The 16318-nt window shown below is 41.4% G+C and overlaps 2 protein-coding genes across 3 annotated transcripts in view; both read left to right on the top strand.

Moving 5' to 3' along the window:
- Nucleotides 1–16318, top strand: part of ALG5 (ALG5 dolichyl-phosphate beta-glucosyltransferase) — a 108670-nt gene that overhangs the window by 10393 nt on the left and 81959 nt on the right. For both annotated transcript variants that reach the window (XM_070409230.1, XM_070409229.1), the window contains exons 5-6: nt 353–445; nt 6945–7058. In XM_070409230.1, coding sequence (XP_070265331.1) covers nt 353–445; nt 6945–7058 — 207 coding nt within the window. The remainder of the gene's footprint in view (nt 1–352; nt 446–6944; nt 7059–16318) is intronic.
- LOC139005139 (cytochrome c-like) lies at nt 510–2828 on the top strand. The gene has a single exon (XM_070407505.1). It carries the CDS (start codon nt 751–753, stop codon nt 1090–1092), a length of 342 nt encoding a protein of 113 aa, XP_070263606.1. The 5' UTR covers nt 510–750; the 3' UTR covers nt 1093–2828.

The following is a 16318-nucleotide window of genomic DNA, read 5'->3' as shown; positions in this document are numbered from 1 at the left end:
TGGGCCACCAAAATGCATTGCATGGTGGGTATAATCGAGTCACAGGAAGAAGGCAACTGGAATAGCAGTGTTTAACCATTTGCCTGCCATAAGCATCTATAGACCAACTTTAAAATCACTTTTCATGAGAATTTTCAACTGAAAATATTCAAGACCACCCGAATTGTAATATTAGTTTTTATAATATTTATTGCAAATTTATTTTTTAATTAAATTCAAAATATCGTGGCATGTGGGGATGGTTGTTTTGGACGTGTGGCAGTTAACTGGTTAAGCCAAAATAAGAAACCCACTTTATATTACTATTTTGTAATCCAAGTTCATTTTTTCTCACTTTTATATAATTTGACAGGTAGCTTTTAAATATTGCCAGAAATATGGAAGTGACAAAATACGAGTGATAACACTGGTGAAGAATCGTGGGAAAGGTGGAGCTATTAAAATGGTAATACATAGTTTCAATATTTTTATCTAAAATATAAAGATATTTTAGCCTTGTGTTTCAGTGATTAGAGCGTCGGCCCAATTCCCAGTCAAGGACACAGGTTGCAGGTTCGATCCCCAACCCTGGTTGGGGCACTTGCAGGAGGCAACCAATTGATGTGTCTCTCTCGTATTGGTGTGTGTATGTGTGTGTGTCTCTCTCCCCTCCTTCCTCCTTCCCTCTCTTCCATTCTCTCTAAAAATCAGTGGAGTTACAGAGTGTGACATCTGGCTTGCAAGTGGGAACCTCTGTGTTGCACGTGACTAATGATCGATTTAAAAATGGGTGATGTTGAAAAGGGCAAGAAGATTTTTGTCCAGAAGTGTGCCCAGTGCCATACTGTGGAAAAGGGAGGCAAACACAAGCCTGGGACAAATCTCCATGGTCTATTTGGGCAAAAGACAGGTCAGGCCCCTGGATTTTCTTACACAGAAAAAAAGAACAAAGGCCAACAAGAACAAGGTCTCACCTGGGGAGATGCTACACTGATGGAGTATTTGGAGAATCCCAAGAAGTACATCCCTAGAATAAAAACGATCTTTGCTGACATTAAGAAGAGTGTAGAAAGGGCAGACTTGATAGCTTATCTCAAAAAAGCTACTGAGTAATAGTTGGCCACTGCCTTATTTATTACAAATGTCTCATGATTTTTTTTATGTGTACCATCTTTAAATTGATCTCATACACCACAATTCAGATCATGAATGGCTAATAGAACATTTCTTTGGGGCAGTCCTGATTTAAATAAGATTGGCTTGTGGTTAAATGAATATGGTCAGCTTTTTGAGCTTTAATGGTAATTTTGGTTCAGAAAGCGCTATCACTGCCCTTTTCTAAAAATATGATTGGACTTGATTCATAATGTTTAACTTTTCACAGAGGTGGTGAATGCCATCTCAAAACCTATAGGAGATTGGCTTATATTTAGATTTATATAATTGGTTGTGTTAATATGTTTAAATTCTGAGGAATTCCCTTCACTGTCTCTTAGACCTGCAAGACTTGCTTGTGTTTCAAGCTGTGTTCATTAGTCTGTTAAAAGGCAAGGGCTGCAGATAAACTGGTAGTGACCATTTTATCTTTTTGATCAAAACTATGCCAATTTAATAAAATTCCCTGTACCCAAACTATTGCCTTTTATTGAATGAAAGACATTTTAGTGTGGTTTATGTATAATAGGGGTCCTCAAACTATGGCCCGCGGGCCACATGCTGCCCGCTGAAAACATTTATCCAGCCCGCCAGGTGTTTTTGCCGCTGCTGTGTGCATAGGAATTTGTTCATAGTTTTTTTTTAAACTATAGTCCAGCCCTCCAACGGTCTGAGGGACAGTGAACTGGCCCCCTGTTTAAAAAGTTTGAGGACCCCTGATGTATAATCTATACTAATAAAAGAGAAACATGGTAATTAGCGTACGACCACTACCCTTCCCATTGGCTAATCAGCATATCCTTATGCAAATTAACTGTCAGCCAAGATGGCAGCCGGCTGCCAGGCAGATGGAAGCGAACATGAGGCTTGCTTGCTCCAGTGACTGCAGACTCCAACGTTCCCCGCCTGACTTGCCGGCCTCTGAGTTGCAACTCTAAGCAACTATGTACTATGTTGCAAATGTAGAAGCTAAACAAAACCCCAGAAATCAGCTTTCAGCCTGCCGGAATCTCAGAGCTGAAGTTATACATTGTTTCGATTATAGAACGGCAAACAAACCAGATACGAAGCCTCAGAGCTAGAGCCAGAGCTAAAGCTGGCCCAGAATAAAATAAAAAAAAAGAGAAAAAAAGGAGCGGTTGGGAGCTTCAGTCAACAACCGCCAGCCTGAAAGCAGCCCTCAGCCTCTCACCCAGACTGGCGAGGCACCCCAGTGGGGACCCCCACCCTGAAGGGTGTGTGACCAGCTGCAAACAGCCATCATCTCCTCATCCAGGCTGGCCAGGCACCCCAGTGGGGACCCCCACCCTGATCCAGGACACCCTTCAGGGCAAACCAGCTGCCCCCCACCCGTGCACCAGGCCTCTATCCTATATAGTAAAAGGGTAATATGCCTCCCAGCACCGGGAGGCCTCTTGGCACCAGATCAGCATGACAGGGGGCAGCGCCCAAACCCCCTGATCGCCCTGCATCTCTGTGTGTGACAGGGGGCGGGGCCACAACCTCCCTATCCGCCCTGCTCTGTTTGTGACGGGGGAGCTCCCCAACCCCCTGATGGGCCCTGCTCTGTGCGTGACAGGGCAGTGCCCCAACCACCTGATTGGCCCTGCTCTGTGCGTGATGGGGTGGCGCCGCAACCTCCCCATCGACCCTGCCTTGAGTGTGACAGGGGGCGGTGCCCCAACCCCCCAATCGGCCCCACCCTGAGCGTGACTGAGGGTGGCATCGCAACCTACCAATCCTCCCTGCTCTGTGCATGACGGGGCGGTGTCCCAACTCCCCAATCAGCCCTGCTCTGAGCCTGACCAGGGGCTGCACCTAGGGATTGGGCCTGCCCTCTGCCACCCAGGAGCAGGCCTAAGCCAGCAGGTCGTTATCTCCTGAGGGGTCCCAGACTGCAAGAGGGCACAGGCCGGCTGAGGGGACCTCCCCCCCCCCCCCCCCCCCCGCCACCCCCCGAGTGCACAAATTTTTGTGCACCGGGCATCTAGTATCAAATAAAAAGTATTTAACACTTCTAAAAAAAGATCAGTGGAGAAAATATCCTCGGCTGAAGATTTAAAAAATATAAAGATATTTTGAATAACCTCTTGCAGACTGTAGTACATGTGAATTCTATAGCTAGCTAGTTGAATACCAGGATTTCAAATTAGGGGGACATTATTTTTAGTAATAACTTTATATGTATAGGTGTATTTGATCAAATCTGAAAATATTTGGTATCTATAACATACTGGGTGATTCAGAAAAATACGTTTATCTTAATCAGAGTTTAAAATGTTACCATTTTTCTATCTCTGTCTTTCATAGAGTGATTGGATAATAAGATTATGTGGTTTATTTGTTTGTTTATTTATTTTGCAGTTTACAACATGCTTTTGTGTATTAAGTTGTACCTATATGAAGGCACTGTGCTAAGCAGGGTGCCATGAACTAAGACCAATCTGATATAGTCTATCATAGTCTAATACAGCGGTTCTCAACCTCTGGGTCGCGACCCCTTTGGCGGTCGAACAGCCCTTTCACAGGGGTCACCTAAGAGCATCCTGCAGATCAGATATTTACATTACGATTCATAACAGTAGCAATATTACAGTTATGAAGTAGCAACGAAAATAATTTTATGGTTGGGTCACAACATGAGGAACTGCATTTAAAGGGCCAGAAGGTTGAGAACCACTGGTCTAATAGAAAAGGTGATTGTACTTATGAGAGCAAAACAAATGAAGTGCTATAGAAATTCCAAGAAAGAAGAGATTACTTTCACTTGAAGCATATCAGGTAGTAATCAAGATACAGTAACAAAAAAGCCAAAAGTCAGTTATGAGAAAAAAGTTGCAAATAATAATGCCCTAAATGACTTGGAGTTTTATTAATTTATTTAGCACCTCCCCCAACCCTCCATAAAAGCAGTCTATATATATAGAGAGAGAGAGAGAGAGAGAGAGACAGACAGACAGACAGTCCAAGGCTTGTTCAACAACTCCACAATATCAGAAATCTAGCTCCTATCTTTTCACTCCCTTTTCTTCATACATCCAAGATGATGCCTGGAGCACTATTAATTACATCCACATTCCAGATAAGAGGAAGGACAAAGGGCAGAAGATGCTTGCCAACTGGTTTGCTCCCTTTTAAGGAGCATTCCCAGACACTCCACCCAATGACTTAGGTAAATTTCACTAGCCAGAACATTATCACAGGGCCACCTCTACTTCCAAGGAAGGCTAAAAAATGTTTTTTCTAACATACTCATTCTTGACTAAATCAAGGTTCCAAAGAAGGAAAGAAAAGATATTGGGATAAATCAGTAACAGTCTCAGGCACATGAGGAAAATAGCAGGCTTCACAAAGAAGATGTTGGCTGATACCAGACCTCTAATGATGGTGAATGCTGGCTTTCACTTGCTTACTGATTATTTTGAGCTGGACAGTAAACCACTTCAACATAATTATCACATTTAATCCTCCTAGTGTTGTATCATGAGTTAGGTCCTATTATTTTGATTATAAAAATGAGGAAATTGAGGTATAGATAGGTAGAGTAGATTACTTAGGGTCCCATAGCTATTACATTTGCAGAGGAGGAACATGACCAAAGGCACAATAAAGGAACTATTAGTGGTACTTGTGGTTTGACTCTAGAAATAAGGCCAGAGGGGTAGGTGGGTTCATATCATGAACTTTAGGCTAGGGGCTTTTAAACTTTTACCAATGACAGAGCAACAGCGGCCAGGGTAGTAGTTTAGGCAAGATAATGAATATTACTTGGATTATGATAGTAACAAAACAAAAGAAGATAAATGTAGGAGGTATTTAAAATTAGGCCACATAGGATCAGGTAATGGAGAAGAATGAGTTACCAATGGCCTTGGGTGACACTGGAAGAGGAGCTGATTTAAAAGGTAGTACTGTAGCCCAGCCAGCATGGCTCAGTGGTTGAGCGTTGACCTAAAGACCAGGTCATGGTTCGATTCCCAGTCAGGGCACATGCCCGGGTTGCTGGCTCGATCTACAGTATAGGGCATGCAGGAGGCAGCCAATCGATGATTCTCATTATTGATGTTTCTATCTCTCTTTCCTCCATTCCTCTCTGAAATCAATAAATATATATATATATATATATATATATATATATATATATATATACATACATATATATATATATTTTAAAATAAGACAGTACTGTATGTTGAGTTAAGCTGGAGCCATATTAAATTTGAGGTACCAAGTAGCGGTATTCAGAATAGCCGGGGCGAAATGAGATGATGAATGAATCATCCACATACCAGATGATAGTCGAAGCCATTAAATTGGCAAGGAAGAGGGAATAAAGAAGGGCCAGGAACTAAGCCTTGGGAAATGAGCCACATAAGGAGGAAGAAAAATCAGTAGTCTGAAAGGATTAGAAGTGACTGAATGACAGTGAAGGCCATCAATAGCAGAAGGAAGAGTAGCAAGCATTAAAGAACCCTCCTTTACAAAATTGATGAGGCAGCGTTAACATGTTAGAGAGCCAAGTGCAGTTTTCCATTAATGATCTTCAGTTCACCATTATCATGTATCATTGAAATAGTCCTTTATTATTTGTTTTTCCGTATTAAGCAGATTTTATACCTTGTAATGTTTTTTCTAAAACTTCATATATGTTGTTCAGGTGTTAAATATAACATTTTTGTTTCTTTTTTTACCCATATACTAATTAATGTGTATGATAAACATTACAGACACTAATTAGTGGACCTATTCCATAGAATAAATGATCAAATTTCTATCTACATTTATATATATTTTATCTGCAGTCACACTTTCAAATGATATTAAAGCTGTATTTTACAATATCAAGTCATAAATATATTTGTACTTAAGGAAAAATTAATTCACTCAAGTGCATCATGAAATTAGGAGTTGATGTATATATATGTATATATGTGTGTATATATGTGTGTGTGTGTGTGTATATATATATATATATATATAGTTTATTTCTGTGCCATATTTTGCAAAATAACCAATTCAAAATTGAGTGTATGATTTTGCTAAGTGTCAGCTGCCTAATATAACAGAATATATGTGGATATATCCACATTTCCTAAATTTTAGTGATATTTCATATTTCTTTATTCAACAATTTATTTAAAATACTTTAGATTCAAAATAAAGAATAAAAAATTGCTATGCATTTCACAGAAAATTTGTATATATTTGTTCAGTCTTCATAAATATGTTCTTTTTTATTATTATTATTGCTTTCAGAGAGGAAGGGAGAGGGACAAAGAGAGATAGAAACATCAGTGATGAGAAAGAATCATTGATTGACTGCCTTCTGCATGCCCTGCTGAGGATCGAGCCACAACTTGGGCATGTGCCCTGATGGGGAATTGAACTGTGACCTCCTGGTTCATAGGTAGATGCTCAACCACCGAGCCACACCAGACGGGCCATAAATATGTTCTTAATATGCTGTGCTAAGCGCCGTGATATATAAACAATGCATACATATTATATATGATGACATTTCACATTTTTAATCTTATTAATTCAATATCTTTGATTTATCTAAAATTATTCTTAGCTTCTAAGGTATTAGTTGTATGACCTCACAAAGTTTTTAAAACTGTGAAATAGGCATTACATACATGCAGGAAGAGCCAATCAATCTAATTTGTTTTAACTGAACTTTGGCCTCCTGTCATTTCATACCTGTTATTTCACTCTTAGATATTTTAAGTAAAGTTGAACAGACTGATTTGGAATTGAATTTAACCTTAATTTTAAGCAACTGCTTTAATTGAAATTTTTAAATACAGGGTATATTCAGTTCTCGAGGAGAAAAGATCCTTATGGCAGATGCTGATGGAGCCACAAAGTTTCCAGATGTTGAGAAATTAGAAAAGGGACTTAATGATCTACAGCCTTGGCCTGTGAGTATAAGAATCTCTACATATAAAACCCTAATATGCAAATAAACCAAACAGCCAAACAGCCGGTTGCTATGACGTGCGCTAATCACGAGGGGGCGCGAGTGGAATATGGTGGGCATCAGTAGCAGGCGGCAGTGCGTGGAACATGGTGGGCGATGGCCAAGGCGGGATGGTGGTGCAGGTGAGCGGGGGTGCCAGACCAAGGCGGGGCGCTGATCGCTGTCATTGCGGCAAGCCTCTGGTGGTTACTGAAAATTCTTTGCTCCCACATGCCATGGTCCTGCTGGGCACTCACACCTGCTGCCAGTGCCGGCCCCGCTTGCACCCGCTGCCGGCGCCTAGCGCCGGCCCCGATCATTCGGCGCCATCAGCGGGTGCGAGTGGTAGCTGCCAGCCCGATAGCCCCTCAGGGCTTCTCCACCTCCCCCTGCATCTGAGGGGCGATCAGGACCGGCAGCCGCTGCTCACACCCACTGCCAGTGCCAACCCCGCTCACACCCACAGTCGGTGCCAGAGCTGTCACTCACACCCGCTGCTGGCGCCCGGTGCCGGTCCCAATTGCTAGGCATCATTAGTGGATGCGATCGCCGGCTGCCAGCCCCATTCGCCCCTGAGGGCTTCTCCACTTCGCCCTGCTCCTGCAGGCAATTGGGGCAGCAGCCGCCGATTGCACACGCTGCTGGCGCCAGCCCCAATCGCTCCACGCCATCAGCGTGTGCGAGTGGGGCCGGTACTGTCAGTGTGTGGGAGTGGCGGGAGCGGGGCTGCTGGCAGACAGTGGCCCAGGGGCCGGGGCAGGAAGGTCCGACAGGGGCGTGGAGGATGGGCCGAGACCCGCCTCTATACCCACCGCAGCCTTGCAGCCCACAAATAGAACGGTAGAATGACCGGTCACTATGATATGCAGTGACCACCAGGGGGCAGACAATGCAGGAGCTGCCCTTGGTGGTCAGTGCACTCCCACAAAGGGAGCACCGGTTAGCCAAAAGCCAGGCTCAGAGGCTAGTGAGAGCAGCCTCTCCCGCCTCAGTGGCACTGGGAGCCTCTCCCGACTCTGTAGCAGTGCTAAGGCTGTCCGACTGACTGCTTAGGCCTCATGCCCACAGGGAGCCGTCAGTCAGACTTCCCCCAAGGGCTCCTGGACTGCGAGAGGGCACAGGCCAGGCTGAGAGACACCCCCCGAAGTTCACAAATTGCATGCACCGAGCCTCTAGTATAGTTTAAAATTTAAACTTTAAATTATATTCAATCAAGAATAAATGGGATCTAAAGTAAAATGAATATGCAGGTTACCTGTAGGTTAAAAAACTAGGGGTTATTTTGGGTGTAAAATTCTGTACAGTCTCACAGAAGAGCTAATTGTTTTGTTATAAACATTCACTGATGTTCTGAGTTTCACTTGACAATTATTTAATATTCTGGCCATCAATTTTTTATTGCTGAACTCATAAATTGCTTAACTTTAATTGCTTGACTTATTTAATATGTACATATTAAATTAAAAGCATAGACTGAGACTTCCAGCTAAAGATGTGAAATGAATCTTGTTTGTGATAAAGCAAACAAATACGAGTAGCAACTAATCATAAAAGATTATGTGCCAATAAAAGGATCCAAGATGGCTACAGAGTAGGCGGAAGCTACACTCATCTTTCAGGACCAAACTGGAATTACAATTAAATTATAGAACAGTCATCTTGGATGACTGACAGGTAGCTGAAGAGAAGCCTTGTAACCAAGGTTTTACAGAGGAAACCACATCAAGACTGTTCCAAACAAGTTACCCAGGGCTAGTCACAAGCAGTGTCTGACATTGGCTTGCACCAGAGTTCATTCCAAGAGGCCCAAAACCAGTATGCCCAGTGGTCAGCCATAGATAAAAACAGAGCAGGATCCAATAAGCTTTACAGGAAGCATATCCAAAGGGCGAAAGGCAGGCACAAAACCCTGGTTATGTGAATTCCAGTTCTTGTGGTCAGCAGCTTACACGCTGTGGTCAGGGTTGAGACTCACAGTCAGCCAGGCTGAGGGACAATCTCACGCATGAATGGACCAATAGCAATCAAGACTCAGTTACAAGAGGAGGGCCCACATAACCCACACATCGGATACTCATGAGGCGCCTGGCTCAGGTGATCAAAGAAACTGGACCACTGGACCCCACAGTACACCTACTACATAAAGCCACCCCACAAACACTGGGAAACATAGCAAATCTAATACTAGAAACAAACACTAAGAGGCAGCCAAAATGGCAAGACAAAGAAACATATCTCAAATGAAAGAACAGGAGAAATCTCCAGAAAAAGAGCTAAGTGAAATGGAGGCAAACAATTTATCAGATACAGAATTCAAAGTAATTGTTATAAGGATGCTCAACAGCATGAGAAAGGACATAGAAATCATAAAAAGGACTAGTCAGAAATGAAGAATAAACTGGAAGGAATAAACAATTGGTTAGATGAAGCAGAGGAGCAGGATTTGATGACAGTAGAAAAGAATACCCAATCATAGCAGCGAAAAGAATTTTAAAAAATGATACCTTAAGGGACCTTTGGGACAACATGGAGTGTGACAACATCCACATCATAGGGGTACAAGAAGAAAGAGAGAGAGAGCAAGTAATTGAGACCTATTTGAAGAAATGATGACTGAAAATTTCCATAACCAGGTGAACTAAAAAGACATACAAGTCCAGGAGGCAGAGAGAGTACCAAACAAGATGGACAAAAGAAACCGGCACCAAGACACATCATAATAAAGATTAAAGACAAAGAGATTCTTAAAAGCTGTATGGGAAAGAGTGTTAGTTATGTACAAAAGGAGCTCCCATTTGAATTGTCAGCTGATTTTTCAACAGAAACATTTCATTACCCAAGGGATTCGCATGAAATATTCAAAGTGATGAAAAGCAAGGACCTATAACCAAGACAACTCTATCCAGCAAGGCTATCATTGAAATTGAAGGACATATAAAGAGGTTCCTAGACAACAAAAAGCTAAAGGAGTTTGTTATCACCAAACCAGTATTACTTGAAATGTTAAAGGGCCTGCATTAGAAGAAGGGAAAAAAAAAAAAGAAATAGTTAAAAGAATAAAATGGCAATAAATACATACCTGTTCATAATCAATTTAAATGTAAATGGTTTAAATGCTCCAATCAAAAGACAAGGGAGCAGAATGGATAAGAAAACAAGACCCATATATGTGCTTTCTACAGGAGACACACCTCAGAACAAAAGATACAAACTAAAGTAAAGGGATGGAAAAAGATACTTTGTTCAAATGGAAATTTAAAGTAATTGGGGTAGCAATAAATTTATCTAACAAAGTAGACTTCAAAACAACATAGTAAAAGACAAAGAAGGATAGTACAAAATGATAAAAGGAGCAATGCAACAAGAGGATATAACCCTTGTAATATTTATGCACCCAACATAAGAGCATCTAAGGATGTAAGGCAAGTCTTGATTGAAAGGGATTGAAAGTAATACAGTCCTAGTGGGGGATTTTAACTCCCCATTGACATCAGTGGATAGATCTTCCAGATAGAAAATTGACAAAGAGGAAGCCAACTTTCCCCACCCTCTTCCCTCGCCTGCCCTTCTCTCCCTGGCCCGTGCGCCGCCTAGAAAAACTTGTGCGGGGCCATTTAAAAAAAAGAAAAATTGACAAGGAAACCGCAGCCTTAAATGACATAATAGACCAAATGCATTTAATTGATATTTTCAGAGCATTTCATCCCAAAGCAGCAGTAAGTGCACATGGGAATATTTTCTAGGGTAGACCACATTATAATACAAAACAAATCTCAATAAATTTAAGAAAGTTCAAATCATATCAAGCATTGTCTCTGACCATTATGGTCTGAAACGAGGAATCTATCACAAGAAAAAAAATTAAAAAACACACAAAGACACAGAGGCTAAATGACATGTTATTAAACAATGAATGGTTTAACAATGAGATCAAGAAAGAAATCAAAAGATACCTTGAAACAAATGAAAATGAGAACGCAAGTCAAAAATCTATGGAAAACAGTGAAGGCAGTCCTAAGAGGGAAATTCATAGCATTATAATCCTATCTAAAGAAGCAATCTGCCGAAACCGGTTTGGCTCAGTGGATAGACCGTCGGCCTGCGGACTGAAAGGTCCCGGGTTCAATTCCGGTCGGGGGCATGTACCTGGGTTTCGGGCACATCCCCAGTAGGAGATGTGCAGGAGGCGGCTGATCGATGTTTCTCTCTCATCGATGTTTCTAACTCTCTATCTCTCTCCCTTCCACTCTGTAAAGAATCAATAAAATATATTAAAAAAAAAAAAAAAGAAGCAATCTAATTTTACACTTAAAAGAACTTGAAAAAGAAAAAGAACAGCAAACAAAGACTAGAGTAAGTAGAGGGAAGGTAAAGATAATCAGAGCAGAAATAAAGAAAATAGAGTCTAAAAAAAAAATTACAAAGATCAATGAAACCAAAAGCTGGTTCTTTGAAAAGATACACAAGATTGGCAAACCTTCAACCAGACTTATCAAGAAAGAAAGAAGGGGACCCAAGTAAATAAAATCAAGATGAAAGTGGAGAAGTAACAACTGACTGCAAAGAAATAAAAAGAACTATAAGAAAATATTACAAAGAACTATATGCCTACAAATTGGACACTGGACAAAAACAGATAAATTCCTATAAACACACAATCTTCCAAAACTGAATTAGGAAGAATTAGAGTCTGAAATAGATCTATTACAACTAATAAAATCAACACAGTAATAAAAAAAACTTCCACTAAACAAAATTCCTGGATTGGATGACTTCACAAGTGACTTTTACCAACAATTCACAGAAGAACTAACACCGATCCTCCTAAAACTATTTCAAAACTTCAAGAGGAGGGAAGACTCCCACGCACATGTTTCAAGACCAGCATTATCCTAATTTCAAAACCAAATAAACACACTACAAAGAAAGAAAATTATAGGCCAATATCCCTGATGAACATAGATGCAAAAATCCTCAACAAAATATTATCAAACTGTATCCAGCAATACTTTAAAAAGATCATATACCATGATCAAGTGGGATTTACCCTAGGAATACAAAGTTACTAAATATTCACAAATCAATAAATGTAATACACCACATAAAAAAAAAAAAGGATAAAACCACATGATCCTATCAGTAGATACAGAAAAAGCAGTTGATAAAATCCAACACACATTTATGATAAAAACTCTCAGCAAAGTGGGAACACAGGGAACATACCTCAAGCTAAGTAAGGCCATATATCGCAAATATACAGTCAACATCATAATGCACAAAATCTACAAGTGCTTCCCTTGAAATGAGCAATAAGACAGGGATGTTTGTTTTCACCAATCTTACTCAACATAGTACTAGAAGTCATAGGTATAGCAATCAGACAAGAAGAAATAAAAAGCATGGAAATTTGAAAGGAGGAAGTAAAACCTATTATTTGAAGATAACATGGTATTGTACATAAAGAACCCTAAAGATTCCACTAGATAACTACTAGAACTGATAGATTAAATCATTAAAGTAACAGGATACAAAATAAATATCCAGAAATCCTTATTTTTTAATACACAAATAATGGACTACCAGAGAGGGAAAGTAAGAAAATAATCCCATTCACAATTGCTGTAAAAAGAATAAAATACCTAGGAATACATTTAACCAAGCATGCAAAAGACCTGTACTTGGAAAATTATAAGTCACTAAAGAAATTAAAGAAGACACAAATAAGTGGACGCATATACAGTATTCATGGATACGAAGAATTAACATCATTAAAATGTCACTGATACACAAAGCAATTTTTATTTATTTATTTTTTGATTAGTTGAATCTTTATTGTTCAGATTATTACATTTGTTCCTCTTTTTTCCCCCATAACTCCCCTCCACCCAGTTCCCACCCCACCCTCCTGCCTCACTCCCCACCCACTGTCCTCATCCATAGGTGCACGATTTCTGTTCAGTCTCTTCCCACATCTCCCTTACCCCTTCCCCCCCCGCCAAGAATAGTCTGTCCACTCCCTTTCTATGCCCCTGATTCTATTATAATCACCAGTTCATTCGGTTCATCAGATTATTCACTTGATTTTTAGATTCACTTGTTGATAGATGTGTATTTGTTGTTCATAATTTGTATCTTTACCTTTTTCTTCTTCTTCCCCTTCTTAAAGGATACCTTTCAGCATTTCATATAATACTGGTTTGGTGGTGATGAACTCCTTTAGCTTTTTCTTATATATGAAGCTCTTTATCTGACCTTCAATTCTAAATGACAGCTTTGTTGGGTAGAGTAATCTTGGTTATAGGTTCTTGCTATTCGCCGCTTTGAATATTTCTTGCCACTCCCCTCTGGCCTGCATAGTTTCTGTTGAGAAATCAGCTGACAGTCGTATGGGTACTCCCTTGTAGGTAACTGACTGTTTTTCTCGTGCTGCTTTTAAGTTTCTCTCTTGGTCTTTTGCCCTTGGCATTTTAATTACGATGTGTCTTGGTGTGGTCCTCTTTGGATTCCTCTTGTTTGGGGTTCTCTGCGCTTCCTGGACTTGTAAGTCTATTTCTTTCACCAGGTAGGGGAAGTTTTCTGCCATCATTTCTTCAAATAGGTTTTCAATATCTTGCTGTCTCTCATCTTCTGGCACCCCTATAATTCTGATGTTTGTACACTTGAAGCTGTCCCAGAGGCTCCTTACACTATCTTCGTATTTTTGGATTCTTTTTTCATTTTGCTTTTCCGGGTGGGTGTTTTTTGCTTCTTCGTATTTCAAATTGTTGAGTGTTATGCCCAGATTTCAGGATCCCCAAGAAACCAAATCAGGGAGCCAGCCATGTCCGATGCAAAAGCATAAGAGTCTTTATTCGAGCTAGCTCGGCTCCCCCACCTTGCCGACACAGCAGCAGGAAGCAGAGAGAGAGATAACTCTGTGTGGAGACGGGTTATATAGGGGGAGTTGGAGTAAGGGGAGGAGAAAGTACTGTGCTCTGCCGATCGGCCAGGCAAGAGTCGGTGTCTTGTTCCTGGGTGTGGCTAGCAGAGGCTTAGACTTCCGGGAAGAAGCTCCTTGCCAAGCACGTGGCCAAGGTAAGATGGAGCACTTACCCTGGGGCAAGATGGAGGGCGTAGAACTTACCCTGGGGCAAGGTGGAGGCCGTAGCCCTTAACCTGGGGCAAGGTGGAGGCCGTAGCCCTTAACCTGGGGCAAGGTGGAGGGCGTAGCCCTTACCCTGGGGCAAGGTGGAGGGCCTAGCCCTCGCCCTTTCATTGAGTTGATACTTGCGATCCTCTGGTCTGCTGTTGGAACTCTGTATAATATTCTTTATTTCAGTCAGTGCATGCTTAATTTCTAGTTGGTCCTTTATCACAACCTCGAGGGTCTCTAGATTTCTTGTAGGTCTCATTAAGTTTATCGGCAGTTTCTAGAAAATTCTTGAAAAACCTTAAAAGTGTGCTTTTGAACTCTATACCCAGTAGTTTGCTTTCCTCCATTTCTGTCATTTGTGTCCTTTTCCTTTGTCTCCGCATTTTTTATGCTTCCCTGTGTTGAGAAAGTGGTTTTCTGTGCTAAGTGTCCTCTAGGGCCCAGTGGTTCAGCCTCCCCAATTACCTGAGGAGGACACCCTTGGTGCACCCCCTTGTGGTCTTTGTGCACAGTCTTGTTGTAGTTAAGCCTTGATTGTTGTAGGTATCACTGGGAGGAATTGACCTCCAGGCCAATTGGCTGTGAGAATCAGCTGTGTCTGCAGTGGGAGAACTTGTGTGCTGGAGACACCCCTCCGGGGCAAGACTTGCTTCAATGGGGCTTTGGTGCTCACTGAGTCTGCCCCCTGGGTGTGTCCTTCATGGTTCCACAGAGCTGCACACTGGATGGTCCCACTCTGACCTCTGGGTACATTGGCTCCTGGATCTTTAGGGAGGTGCTAATCTAGCCTCTGCCTTAGGCTATCCAGCAAAAGCCTCCCTGCAGGGCTTGGGCGGGGCGGGTCCCACGGGATCAACAGGGTTGGGCTAGCAGTTATGGCTGCTCTCAGAGGCCCCGCTTCTCAGTGTCTCGGCAATCGCTGCAAGCCCCTCCAAGAGAAAGCTGCCCTCGAGTTCGGACGGATGCCAGACAGTCCCGCTTCTCCCGTATGAGTCTGGGTCCCCAGAGACTTGCTCGGAACTGGAGCTCAGAGCCTGAGACTCCCTCCCGATTGAAAAAGACAGTTGTGTCCTCAGCCGCCAGCCCTCTCCGCGTGCACCTCCACACCTTTGTATTTTACTTCCGCACGGCACCTCCTCTGAGTCTCTGTATGCTCTTCTCTTTCCTTCTAGTTGTAGAATTTCCACTCAGCCAGCCTTCCTGTGATTCTGGATGATGTCCGTTCCGTCTTTTAGTTGTATTTTTGAAGTGGTTGTTCAAGGCAGCAAACTCCGTTATTTACCTATGCCACCATCTTGGTTTTCTCCTCGACAATTTTTAGATTCAACACAATTCCTATCAATATACCAATGGTGTATTTCACAGATCTAGATCAAATATTCCAAAAATTTATATGGAAGTACAAAGTACCCCAAATAGCCTCAGGAGTTTTGAGAAAGAGCAAAGTTGGAGGAATTGCTCTACCTAATATCAAACTCTACTACACGGCCATAGTAAACAAAAGAGCATGTTACTGGAATAAAAACAGATAATATAGAGCAATGGAACAGAACAGGAGCCCAGAAATAAACCCATGACTTTATAGTTAATTAATATTTAACAAAAAAGGCAAAAACATACAATGGGGTATACATAGTCTACTCAATAGATAGTGTTGAGAATATTAGACCGATACATGTGAAAAATGAAACTGACTACCTTCTTACAGCATATACAAGAATAAACTCAAAACAGATTAAAAACTTAAATGTTGGACTCAAAACCATAAAAATCCTAGACGAAAACCTAGGCTAGGGGTTAGCAACCTTTTTGTGAGTGCGTGCCAAAACCAGCAAAATCTCTGACTCAAAATTCTCTTGCGTGCCAACCCTAATTTTTTGAGAACATGTTACGCCTACTTTGTATCTCTTAAGGTATACGTATGTGAAGAACCTTGAAGAAATAATAAAATTCATTCTAGCAACAAAAACACAGTATATGATGATGAAAAATACATTTATTTTTTAATGTGTACATGTACTCTGATAGTCTGACAGAAAACTTTATGACTCCATTTTATATTACCAGTGGGACTTTTGCTGCTGCATCAC

Source organism: Myotis yumanensis, unplaced genomic scaffold (genome assembly GCF_028538775.1).
Source record: "Myotis yumanensis isolate MYYU_CA2020_CCGP unplaced genomic scaffold, mMyoYum1.0.hap1 SCAF_3, whole genome shotgun sequence".
Taxonomy (NCBI): domain Eukaryota; kingdom Metazoa; phylum Chordata; class Mammalia; order Chiroptera; family Vespertilionidae; genus Myotis; species Myotis yumanensis.
The sequence above is the reverse complement of the archived record's forward strand: the minus strand, read 5'-3'. Positions and strand labels throughout refer to the sequence as shown.

Coding starts and splice junctions, on each gene's coding strand:
- LOC139005139 (XM_070407505.1), top strand. CDS start 751: ATGATCGATTTAAAAATGGGTGATGTTGAAAAGGGCAAGAAGATTTTT.